Source organism: Odocoileus virginianus, chromosome 22 (assembly GCF_023699985.2).
Source record: "Odocoileus virginianus isolate 20LAN1187 ecotype Illinois chromosome 22, Ovbor_1.2, whole genome shotgun sequence".
Classification (NCBI taxonomy): domain Eukaryota; kingdom Metazoa; phylum Chordata; class Mammalia; order Artiodactyla; family Cervidae; genus Odocoileus; species Odocoileus virginianus.
In genome coordinates, this window is record NC_069695.1 from 55,573,330 (window position 1) to 55,585,480 (window position 12,151).

The 12,151-nt window shown below is 44.6% G+C and overlaps 1 protein-coding gene across 3 annotated transcripts; it reads right to left on the reverse strand.

Moving 5' to 3' along the window:
• Nucleotides 1-1,078: 1,078 nt before the first annotated feature.
• On the reverse strand, nucleotides 1,079-12,149 carry TXNL4A (thioredoxin like 4A). Of its 3 annotated transcripts, none has more exons than XM_020875613.2 (4): nucleotides 12,040-12,149; nucleotides 11,456-11,623; nucleotides 5,248-5,351; nucleotides 1,079-1,477 (listed from the first exon to the last, which is right to left on the reverse strand). In XM_020875613.2, the coding sequence occupies exons 2-4, from the start codon at nucleotides 11,606-11,608 to the stop codon at nucleotides 1,306-1,308; spliced, it is 429 nt and encodes a 142-aa protein (XP_020731272.1). In that variant the 5' UTR covers nucleotides 11,609-11,623; nucleotides 12,040-12,149; the 3' UTR covers nucleotides 1,079-1,305. The 3 variants fall into 3 exon arrangements, with proteins under 3 accessions (XP_020731272.1, XP_020731273.1, XP_070309119.1); XM_020875614.2 differs by lacking the exon at nucleotides 12,040-12,149 and adding an exon at nucleotides 11,858-11,996; XM_070453018.1 differs by lacking the exon at nucleotides 12,040-12,149 and adding an exon at nucleotides 9,191-9,260 and having other exon boundaries at nucleotides 11,456-11,543.
• Nucleotides 12,150-12,151: the final 2 nt, after the last annotated feature.

The following is a 12,151-nucleotide window of genomic DNA, read 5'->3' on the forward strand; positions in this document are numbered from 1 at the left end:
TGTTGGCAAAGTCCCTATATCTGTTTCTAAAAGCACATACTTGTGTGTGTGTGGCTTTTTAAAAATTTCATTCTTTGTTAAGTACACTCATGTTTCAACAATGAGTCAATCTGATAAGGCAGTGAGCCTTTTCACAGCAGAGGGCCCCCAGGGAATGCTGTGACTGAGTACAGCAGGTGTCAGACAGCAGACGCTACCATCCTCTTCATGCGGGACAGCACTTGCCCAAGGTTCCCAGCAAGCGATGGAGGACGGCTGTGAAGCCAGGTGTAGGCTCCAGGTGTGCTCCCCAGAGAGTTCCTGTGCTCCTCCACGCCAGGTGTCCACTCTTGACTTTGTAGTCTGTGTGCACTGAGATGTGCCCGGGAAGATCCCAACTAACAAATGCCGCTGGGGTAAGCGATTTAGGAGAGGAACTTGAGATTGTGATGAGGAAAGTAGCTACATGGACTGAAGGGTCTGGTTTCCACGTAAAATACACTGTATTAGATTTGATCTTAGGAAGTATAAGAATCAGCTCTTAGTCTTTAAAGGGAAGACTGCAAAAATCATTATTTTATCATACTGTTCTTATAACCAGAATAAAATATAATTTTTCGTTAAGTGTGTATTCTTCCTGAACTTAAGTCTTTGGTTCTGTTGAGAGTTTAGCTGTGTCCCTGACAATTCCTGCACTGGAAGTCCTCACCCAAAGACCTCAGAATGTGTCCTTGTGGAGATGGGGCTGTTGCAGACGTCATGAGTGGAGATGGTCATGCTGAAGCAGGGCAGCCCTCACCCAGTGGGACATCTGAACAGACACCCACACAGGGAGAACACCGCGTAGGATGAAGGCTGGGACTGTGGTGAAGCATCACCAGCCAAGGGACCGTTAAGACGCCAGAAACCACCAGAGCCAGGAGAGGGGTGGGAATAGACTCCCGTCAGGCCCTGGAGGACCAGCCTGACAGCTGGATCCACCTCTAGCCTCTGGAACCATGAGACAGTGAGCCTCACTCAATGATAAAGAGTCAATTCTTGACTGCCAAAACCATTAATCTATACACTAAGTTTCTTAGTAAATAAACAATTTTGACCATCCCCATCACCGTGTATTTTATTTATTTCAGTTAGATATTTACAGATATTTGCTGATACAAAAATACAATGACCAGGCAGACTGAAAGGCGAGGCAATGCCTCCCACACTGCAAAACCCTCCAGCTCCTTGAGCTTTCCCAAACGCTTTCTCAAAGGCTTTAAATAGTTGAAAATACTTCCCCATGACAATGACCCCAGGGCACCATGTGCACCGGGTGGACCGAGCTCAGTATCTGTACTTGGTGGAGTAGTCCTTTGGAGACACGACCAGCCCACGGCCCTTGCGGGCCCCCCGGTACACTGTCTCGATGATGTCGATCATCTCCTGCTTGTCCTCCATGGCCCAGTTGATCTTGTTGTTGTTGCCGGTGCCCAGGTCGATCATGATGTGCTTGTTCCTGTAAGAGGGAAGGGGTCAGTGCTCACAAGAATCCCTCTGAAAAAGAACCGCATGGAAACAAGCCTTACATCCCCACCTCCATTACAGGTTCTTGTCAAACATCAGCACGATCAAGAGGATCCACCATGGTTTAGAAGACTGGAAACCATCTAAATACTGTTAAGAAAGACACTCGCGTTCCTCCTGTGTGCTCTCTAATTCCTTAGGACAAATAAACCTACAGGGCAATCAAGGGTCGAAGGACACAGCCTCAGTTACCTGGAAAGCCAAAGAGTTTTCCAGGGGGTTGTAGTAACTTACCTGAAAAAGCAACGTGAGTTTCTCATGGTGTTCTTGTGAGCACTTAGTGCAGATGTTACCGAAAGTCGTCCTGACTGTGAAGTGAATGATATTTTGCATTCCTCGATTCTCCATAGATGGATCTTTCAAGAAGCTACTTTTTAAAATGAACTTATATGTGCACTTCATAAAATAAAGATAGTAACTCTTGCTGTACCAGCTGCACTGATGGTTATTGATTTAACTTTCTGTTTCTGAGAGGTTATGCGTCTGGCTGCCGGCTGCTGTTTCCTGGCGTGGGCTCCACCTGGGGCTGCAGTGAGGTTTCCTTCCAGTCAGGGCAAGCTTCCAGGAGGCAAACTGGACGTCACTCTCCTGCTGCAAAAACTTGCTTCCAGGAGTCACACTGGCCCAGGAATCCGGGCATCTGGGCCTGGCCCTGCCCTCCCTTCCATACCTGCCACTCCCCACCCCACCTGTGTCACCCAAGACCATGCAGGTCCCCACACATGTGGGCCATTCTGCCCTGTGCCCCTGCTGGGCTCAAGCTGAACTTACTCAGCAGCCTCTACACACTCCCTGCCGCCCGATGACAATCAGTATTTGTGCCTCTGCAAATACCTGCTGCAATACTGTGACTTATAGGAAAAATATATATGTGGTCACTCAAAAGATATACTCTCCTATGTATTTGGTTTTATCCACAGTTCCTGGCTTAATACTGCCAAAACCTTTGGAACTGTCCACAGTAAGAATGATGGGATATTTGGACTCTGGTCCTCAGTTCCTGAAGACACTTCATGACCATGAAGCTGAAATGGGTGCCTTGCTACTCCTAGACACCTCTTCTGTTACAAGGGAGCTCATGTTAACGAAGGCCACTTCTAGATCCTACGTCTGCTTGTGGGTGAGAGGAAGCCGCTCCCACCGGCACGCACACACGCTGTCACCTGTCACTTCTTCCTGGTTTCTGGTGCTGTCTGCTCTGCTGTTGCCATCAGGGGATGTTCTGTGACAGCAGGCACCCTGTCTGATCTGATTCATGTCCCAGCATAGACATAAAACTGAGCAGGACTCTATGTGTATACATATTTGGTGAATAAATTAACTAAAATACTGTTTCTACTTGACTTAGAATTCTGAGTTGCAGGAACAGCAGAAGGCTTTGTCTCCTTTTCCGAGTGCAGCATCAGTTCTAAAATATCAAAATACACACCCAGCCCCAGCACCACTCAACCTCTTCCCCCAACAAGGCATCTCCTGCCCCTCAAGGCTTGTAACACGCAGTGGAAGGCAGGATCCAAGACGGGAGGACTTTGGGAGAATTCTGAGGGGTAGACAGAAAAGACCCAGACTGCCTTCAACAGCCTGTCAGTAGGAACAAGGACTGGGAGGAGGCGGGGATGCGTTACAGAGAGTGGAGGATGTCTGCGACACTCCAAAGTGACGGAAATGGATACCAGCTGAGGACACCTAAGTGTCTAGAAGGTGCTGCCGAGTGTCATGCTGCTTACAATAAAAGGAGAAGAGAGACAAACTAGTGTAAGATCTGTTAACCAGAAAAATTTCTCGGCCTCTCCAGAGTAGAAGGTGCTGAAATCCAGAAACGGCTGCTCAACTCTTGACAAAGAGGCCACACAACCTTCTGCAGAAACCTAGGAAAGACCTAAAGTCAGAGTGTCCAGTCACAGGACAGGCTCTTCCCCGAGGAAACAGCTGTTGGGCAGAGGGCACCCAGAGCCCAGGACAGGAACCCTACTTGCTCAGGCTGAAAGGGAAGAGCATGCAGTGAGAAGAGCTGACAAAACCCCAAAATGCTGTTGGCAGGAAGCAGTTGAAAAATGAACCAGCTGCAAACGCCCTTCATGAAAAGGCAGAAAATAAAAACCTGCATTGGGTCAGGAGGACGACCCAGTGCTGCATCAGAGCCCCTCCTCCCCATCTTCCCTTTTTGTAAGCCAGAAGACTGTTTCTCATGACTGTTCACACTGCGTCCTGGAGGAGGGGCCACAGATAAGGAACAGCCTCCAAAGCTGGCCAGAGAAGCCTCATCCACACCTGATTCTGCAATGGGAGCCGAGGGTGGGGGCCACGGAGGGGGCAGGACATGAATCTCTGCAACCGGGGGTGGGGGTGGGCCTGGCCTGGCACGCTGCAGTGCACAGAACCCTAAAAGAGCCCCTGTCTCCCGCCTGAACCCTCGAAACCGTTCTGCAACGCGACCATGTCCATCATCAGGAACATGATACCGCACAGGGGGGTCTGCAGCGGTCCCCATGGTTACTCATCAGTTGATTTTAAAATAAGGGGATTCTCCTGGATTAAGGGGTTCATCTAATCCAATCACACATGCCCTCTGAAAGCAGAATAGGGTGTTGGAGCAGCTTATGAAAAGAACTTGACTCACTGCTCAGGGTTTCAAAGACAGAGGAGCCTCTAGGAGCAGAGGGGCCCAGCAGAAACAGATCTCAGACCTGTGACCACTGGAAACTGGATCCAACCAGTAGTGCCCCCTGAGCCAAGTAGATTCTTCCCTGACCAACAGCCTAGATGGGAGCCCAGCCTGTGACTCTGGCCTTCGGAGACCCCACGTCAGAACCCTGAGCCTGCCTGGACTCTGACCTACAGACCACCAGGTTTGTTACACAGAACAGAGAGTGAGTACACACCCTGCACACCCCACCCAGATGTCCTTACCCACTAGGGAGCTCTGCTTCTAGAGCTGGCCTAGTGTTTATATTGCTACTTATTAACTTCTGTAGTAACATAAGAAATTCTGACAAGTAAAAACAGTGTCATATGGTAATTTCTATCCAAATTAAACCTCCACAACAGAAATTTTTTTTCCACCGATGCTGTTACTTAACTTTATCACAGAAATACCAAAAACTGTGTTTATATCTGAATCAGATTCCTGTGTCTAATCAGTAGCTACTCCACATTCTCCTTTCATGCAAAGTTTGTAAATCATAGGTGCAAATTCATTCAAGGCGATCAGGGAGATTCTATTACTTGAGCCAATGATTGATTGACTAGGGTCCACAAAAGAATTTTTCAGCTGATAAATGATCTTTTTTATAAGATTTTGTATTTATAAGCAAACTAATGAAGTACAGGTTTCCCTCTTGGATATCACAAAAGGATGCTAAACAGAGTCAGTAATATATTTAAAAACTGAGTTACTGTAAACACATTTTTCATCAACAGATTAAATTTAAAGGTATCTTAAATGTCAATAAGAATGATTTAATTACACTTCACCTAGGTCCCTGGGCAGTTATTCCAAAAGGGTAATTTGTTACTGAGTAAATGGTAAAACTGGAATTGTTACTTTGAAAATTATTTAAAAGATCACATTGATTGCCTGGTGATACAAACTGTATTATGATATGACTGCATTACCACTTCCTTCTAAAGATACCTTGATTGCATTAAATGCCCAGACCATCTATTCAATTTAAATAACAACTTTAAGATAAGTGAACATACCTGAAGAAAAACATGACAGTACACGGATCATATAACTCATACATTTTGTTGAAGTCAGGTACTTCTGTAATATCCACAAGATAAATAACTGCAAAATTTTTAACCTAAAAGTAAAGGAGATGGGGGGGAAAAGAACTGAAATAACAAATCAACTTTTTTTTCTATAAAAGCACATTAAAAAACAAAAACAGAAGAATCTGTATATAACAGGACAATTTTCAAACTAGCTCTGCAGCGGGTTTTCCCAGGAGAGCTGCCAAGTGGGAAATCACTTCACTAGCATCACAGTCCTGAGCAACTGTCCATTAGCATGCTTAACATTTCCCAGATAGCAAGTTATGAGAGTCCTGCAAGAAAAGTCCACGGACACATCATTCACGCTGATCCAGTAAAATGCTACATGAACTTTTACAAACATTTAATTGTATGTAGCAAACAAATGCTTTAAAACATGCCCCTGAAATTCAGCCACACATTCCCCTCTAACTTAGGTCTGGACACTTGCCTAACAACTCAAATCATATTGTAGGTAACAAATGCTCTAATTTCTTCCTTAATTGCAAGTCCATCACAGAACATTTAGAAAACTCAGAAAACCATAAATAAAATTACGTCCAATTCCAACACCCAGAGTTAACTCCTGAGAACATATTTTTACTATATTCTTTCCACTTTTCTGGTCTATATGTTTATGCTGTTCTAATAAAATGTGATCATACAGTGATCATACTACAATATTTTGTATCTCACTTTAATTAGGAGTGTCCTCATTTAAACTGTATACTGTATATTAGAAAACAATCAAAACAAAACTTTATGGCTACTTAACAGTTCATCAAATGGCTATGCCATTATTTTACCATTCTTCTGTTATTTTTATTTTTCATGAACATAAATAAAATTTCATTAATATCAATTATTCACATATTAACATTATTACCCTTAAATTTATATACATATTTCATTATTTCTTAAGGATATACACCTAAAATAGAATCTTTAGAACAAAGGACATGACATTTTAAATGCTCCTTATATTTTCTGTCTTAGTGCCTTTTAGAAAGCTTATACCAACTTAAAATACTGTGGGTTGTGGGGAGGGAGGTGGGAGGGGGGTTCAGGATGGGGAACACATGTGAATCCATGGCTGATTCGTGTCAATGTATGGCAAAAACCACTACAATATTGTAAAGTAATTAGCCTCCAACTAATAAAAATAAATGGAAAAAAAAATACTGTGAGTTGACTTATGTCCTTTTACCCTAACAAGAAAACAAACTGAAGCCCTGACCCCTCGTTCTCAGAAGGCGAAGGTCAAATGAGGTCATACTGGAGTCTGAATCATGATCCAACCCGGCTGGTTGAAACAAGCCAAAGGAGAACACAAACAAGCCAACTGAACCCAGAGGGCTAGGGAAGGCACCTAGAAGTCGGGGAGCACCCCAGGAGGGGAGACACCAGGATGGGGAGAACAGCAGGGACTTTCCCGAGGGAGCATGTTCTGCTGACATCCCAGTCTCGGACTTCTTACCCCCAAGCTGTGAGACAACACATTTCTCTTGTTTTAATCTGCCCAATTTGTGATGCTTTGTTACGGCAGCCCCAGAAACTTCACGGAAAATGCACATTTCTTCTTCCAAACTAACTCTAAAAATCTGACTGTAATTTACCAGTGAAATAGCATGGGATTTGATTTAATACTAAAGTGCAAAAACTGAGGGATTAAATGGTACAAGACTGACAGAATACTGGTAATTGCAACAAGTACAGAGTCCACTATGCTCTGCTCTGTACTTCTGGGAATATTAAAAAATATTGACTATGGACATTAAACCACCACCTTCCACAAAAAGGAGGGAAGGAAGTTTACATTCACAAGCATGCCTTTTGCTGACAGACGTCAGTGCCGAGGTAGGGGAAGAAAAGGAGTCTCTCCGAACCTCTCCCACATCCCCTCTTCCTGGTGAACAGAGAGAACACACCTGCAGAAGGCAGAGAGCGAGCCGAGCCCCATGTGGTCCCATGCACACCGAGATGGAGGACTGCTGAAAGCAGCCACTCGCTCCGCTGTATGACTGCCTCCTGGCAAGAGTTACCCTGCTGGTTTATGAGTTCTGGTGGTTGTAGTTTAGTTGCTAAGTTGTGTCTGACCCTTGCAACCCCATGGACCATAGCCTGCCAGGCTCCTCTGTCCATGGGATTCTCTAGGCAAGAATACTGGAGTGGGTCGCCATTTCCTTCTCCAGGGGATCTTCCTGACCCAGGAAACGAACCTAGGTCTCCTGCCTTTCATAAGTCCTGCCTGCATCTAGTTTTACTAAGCAGAGATATTTTATTTTACTTCTCTCTCACACACACACACACACACACACACACACAAGATACTACAATGTAAAAGTTAGGTATTAACATCACAGTATAACCACACACACACACACACACACACACAGAGCCTCCTAAAGCATAAAATGACAACTCAGTGATGTACAATTTTCACACTGTGAATGTTGGTTTTTATGTGAGACTTTTAAAAAAGGTCTTATTTTCTTTTGCCTCCAATAATGAGCAAGAAAACTGTAGCTCATTCAGAAGTCAAAAAACAACTGACACTACAGGTCTTCATCATCTCTTCCTTCCACATAAATCCCATCATGATAGACGAGAAGCCTCATAAGGTCAGGAACCACATCTGCTGTCTTTTCTGGTGGTCCTCGAGCCAACCAGGACCTGACACACCCGGGGCACCAGTAAATATCACTAGTGGAATGAATAAACTTCAGAAATACACATATATTTCAAAACTCAGAAAATGTTTTATTGTCACTATGGACTTAATTACATAATCCTAGTTCAAACAGACCTGCCTTAAAAGATGGTCTGTTCTTCCTAGAGGAGGTGACCTGACAGGTCCTCTAGCCCTGTAGCACCAGCTGGCCTCTCTCACACAGTGACAATGCAGTTCCACAGTCCTGCATGCCACTCAATGCCACTCACGCATGTCACTAAGGCCGAAGGCTGTCAGTGTTGCCTTCCACCTTTTCTATGAAGCTCCTCCATTAGCTAAGAACCCACCTAAAATTCTGGACAAATGTTCTTGACTGTCAATTGGTACTATGTATTTTTGAAGTATCAACTTTTACATTTTTAGATAGTTCCTTTCAAAGCCATCAAAAAACTTCATGATAACTTCCTTTTCTCAAACTATTATTTGCCCTGATTGGTTACTGCTTCCTATGAGATTTCTCAATTGAGCATAAATTTCTGCAGGTTCAACCTACTGTATGACATGTTTAAGAAAGACCCCCGGAAGTCATTCCTCAATAATTCCATGAATACATTTACCTTAAATACAATCTTATTAGAAGGTCTGACTATGAGATAGTATAACTGAGGTTTTGCATATTTTAAATTCTACTTGTGTGAACTCTTTAAACATAGAAAAATTAAACATCCCATTTATTCTTACACATAATGGGACTTGGTCACAGTGCTGCCAAAGTACACTCCTTCAAAATGGCAAGACAAAATAGTCTTACCTTGAAGCTGTCATAAAATCACCCACTAATCAGAAAACTTTAGTTTTTTTAATATTTATTTTTATTTATTTTGCTGCACCGGGTCTTAGTTGTGGCATGTAGGATCTTTAGTTGTGGCACGTGGGAGCTAGTTCCCTGACCAGGGATTGAACCTGGGCCCCCTGCTTTGGGAGCCTGGAGTCAGGGCCACTGGACCATAGGGAAGTCCTGAAAACTTAATTTTGATAATAATTCTACCAAACTCCAGACATCTGTAAAATCTTTCAACAAATCTCTATGTTTTTAGTACAGCTCAAAACTAATCCAGCATGAGGTGGGGCTGGAGCTGCTGAAGCAGTGAGTCAATAAAACACATTCCAGGAAAATAGTATAATCAAGTCCAGCCTCAATGTTGGAATTTTACTCACTTTAAAACAGCTGGGGTATCCAAACAGGGCTCGTAACAAGATGAGGAACATCTCCCATTATCTGCCATTTCTGCAGAGGGAGATAGACAGTTAAATTGTTCTTTACACTAAAACCTTAAATTTCAAAAATTCCTGTTGAACGTCCCCAAAAAGGGCTTCCAGAATTATAAACTCATATTCTGCCCTTATACTAAGCAGAAAATAAAACATTAACAGTTTTGTAATGCATTTCAAGTTTGCATTTTTAATGACTATACTATTACATAATATTCAAGTTTATTAAAATAGAAATCCAAGTTCTGGATAAAAGTAAAAGAATAACTTAAAGACCAAAGAAAAATACTCCAAGTGAGCCCAATTAAACTGTTCTTACCAACAGGTTCTATTCCAAAAAGAGCACACCTGCTAGTACTACAGCAATTTGGTCTCTGACTTCTACATAGGGATTAAAAAAGAACAATTCTGGTAAAGGTCCCTAAAAACTTACACAAAATCTGTCTCCTAGCTAAGAGTATCTTGCTGAGTTTTGCTCAGATATGAACAGCAAACAACCCTCACGCTTCTGCCATCCTAGCCTTGTGCTGAGGGCGACCGGGTCTGGACATCCCCTGGTGCTTATGCGCCACCTGCAAGGCAGAACCCAGAACACACACCTAAGTTATGTCAGCGTCCACACAGCAGTGATTCGATTACTGGAACAGGGTCTTCATCTGTTATCACTGACTTCTGCAGTCTCTGCCCTTGACCACTGCAGCTCAAGTCATGTGGAAATGACTTCTGGGCACCACCTCACTCCTGACCTCTAACCCCACGGGGAGGACCCAACTGGCAGAACCCTGCTCTCCTGAGTTCCCCAGGCATCTCTTCATGCTCCCTCAAAGCCTTGGTGTCCAAGAGGAAGGGGAGGATAAGGTTATCACCACAGACTCCTGCTCTGACTCAGATCTCGTTGAAGGGATTCAGAATTCCTGGGGGAGCTTCTGAACCTCACCTCAGATCTGCAGAATCTGACTCTCTGAGATGCACTTTCGGTGACAGACACAGAAGGATGGTCCCTAATGTTCACAGTGACACCACCCTACCTCACTCTGCCTGTCCTACCAAAGAGGAGACAGTGAAAGTTACTAATGGCAGGTCAGACTACTTTTCCATTCCTAAATACAAACTATATCCTTACATCTGTTACTCTTTACTCAAAGAAGTTATTTTAATCCAGCCCATATTAGCATATCTTACTCCTGTGAAATAAATGATGGCTTCAATGTTTCCCTTATTTTTATACTCTATTAAAATGAATAACCTTTCAAAATAACATTTAATATTAAAATTTTTTATTAATACCCTAATATTTATGCCTCTTGCCCTATTACTACAATTGCAAAAATCTAAATCAAATTTGGACATGGATTTGGGTGAATTCTGGTAGTTGGTGATGGACAGGGAGGCCTGGCGTGGTATGGTTCTTGGGGTCGCAAAGAGTCGGACACGACTGAGCGACTGAACTGAACTGAAATCAAATTTACCTTAAAATACCTATGAGACAATTATAGAAAGAGACTTAAGCCCTAATTATTCAACAGTGCCCTACAATTGCTCTTTATTGTGAGCAAATCGCCACAGACAACCCCGTGTACTAAATTTAAGGATTAGGAAAACTAGTTCTAACATTACAGTTCTACTTTTCCCCAATGTTTCCTACACTGGAATCGCTCTAAACTATAAATCAAGTCACTTAGAAAGAGCACCCTGGGGAAAAGAAGGGACTCAAATAAAAAGAAGGGAATTTACTATGTTGTTACCATAGATGTTCTGCTCAATATATACAACAAATAAACACGGTACCAAAAAAATGACAAGTTTTTTAAACTAAGCCATTCAAAGTAAGCTCCTACATTCAGCCAAATTCTGCAAACGTGTTTTGCTCTTGGCACTACAGATGTAAATTTTTGAAAACACCCTATCAATGAAAATCCCTATAAATTAACAAGAATCTTTCACTTCTTCAGGGAGAGACATCATGAACCTCTTAAAAATTTGAAAATCTATGGAAAGTTCTGCCAGTAAGGATATAAGCTATTCTGACCAATTTCAGGGAGCCCATTCTCATACCTCAAGGTAAGTCTGTACTTCTGTGAATCCTACTGCTTCTCTTTAACCGGTAAACTGGCTGTACTTTTAATTCTTACCGGCCAAACAACAGCAATCCAACAGGATGCAAACACCAAACCGGATGGCAGGACGCGATGGGAGGTGGGGCTGCTTTACCTTTTCAGCAATGCTGTACAGAACCTCATCCATCTTCATGCAAGTAGGGTCCCAGTCGTGCCCAAACCGAATGACGACCACGCGGTCTTCTTCCGAAAGGATGGCCTGATCCACCTGCCAGCCATTGTGCAGGTGCGGGAGCATGTACGACATCTTGGGCCGACGGGTCTGCGGGTGAGAGGGGGAAATCACCGGCCAGCTCCTCCTACCTCCCCCATGGCACACCAACGGGACCCCGCGCCCCACGGAGCCTCACCACAGAGCCCCCCCACGGGGTGTCACCCTGCGGGGCCCCCACCCCACGGAGCCTCACCACGGGGCCCCCGGCCCACGGGGGCTCATCCTGCGGAGCCCCCACCCCACGGAGCCTCACCACGGAGCCCCCGGCCTACGGGGGCTCACCCCGAGGTGCAGCCGATGCGCCGCCGGCAGGGCCAGGCCCGCGTCCACCAAGTTCCGACCCCGATCCCGCCACAGAACGCCTCTGTGCCCCGGCCAAGAGCCCAAGGCCAGGGGACGCCTGGAATCGCACTTCCGCACATCACTCGCCGCCCCCTCCCCACCGTCTCCAGCCGCGCACGCACCTCTGCCCACACGGGGCCCTCCCGCTCAGCGGTCCTTCCGGGCGCTGAGCGTTCTCACAGGGTGTGAGCGCCGGCGAGTGAGCCCGCACGCCCACAGAGCGTGCGCGCCCCC

What these genes read in the sequence shown, in the direction of transcription:
- TXNL4A (XM_020875613.2), bottom strand. Translation starts at nt 11,608, where the DNA reads ATGTCGTACATGCTCCCGCACCTGCACAATGGCTGGCAGGTGGATCAG. An exon ending in TGTACAGCATTGCTGAAAAG is followed by an intron (nt 5,352 to 11,455) that starts GTAAAGCAGCCC and finishes CTTTACTTTTAG; the next exon opens with GTTAAAAATTTTGCAGTTAT. An exon ending in ACTGTCATGTTTTTCTTCAG is followed by an intron (nt 1,478 to 5,247) that starts GTATGTTCACTT and finishes TCCCTCTTACAG; the next exon opens with GAACAAGCACATCATGATCG.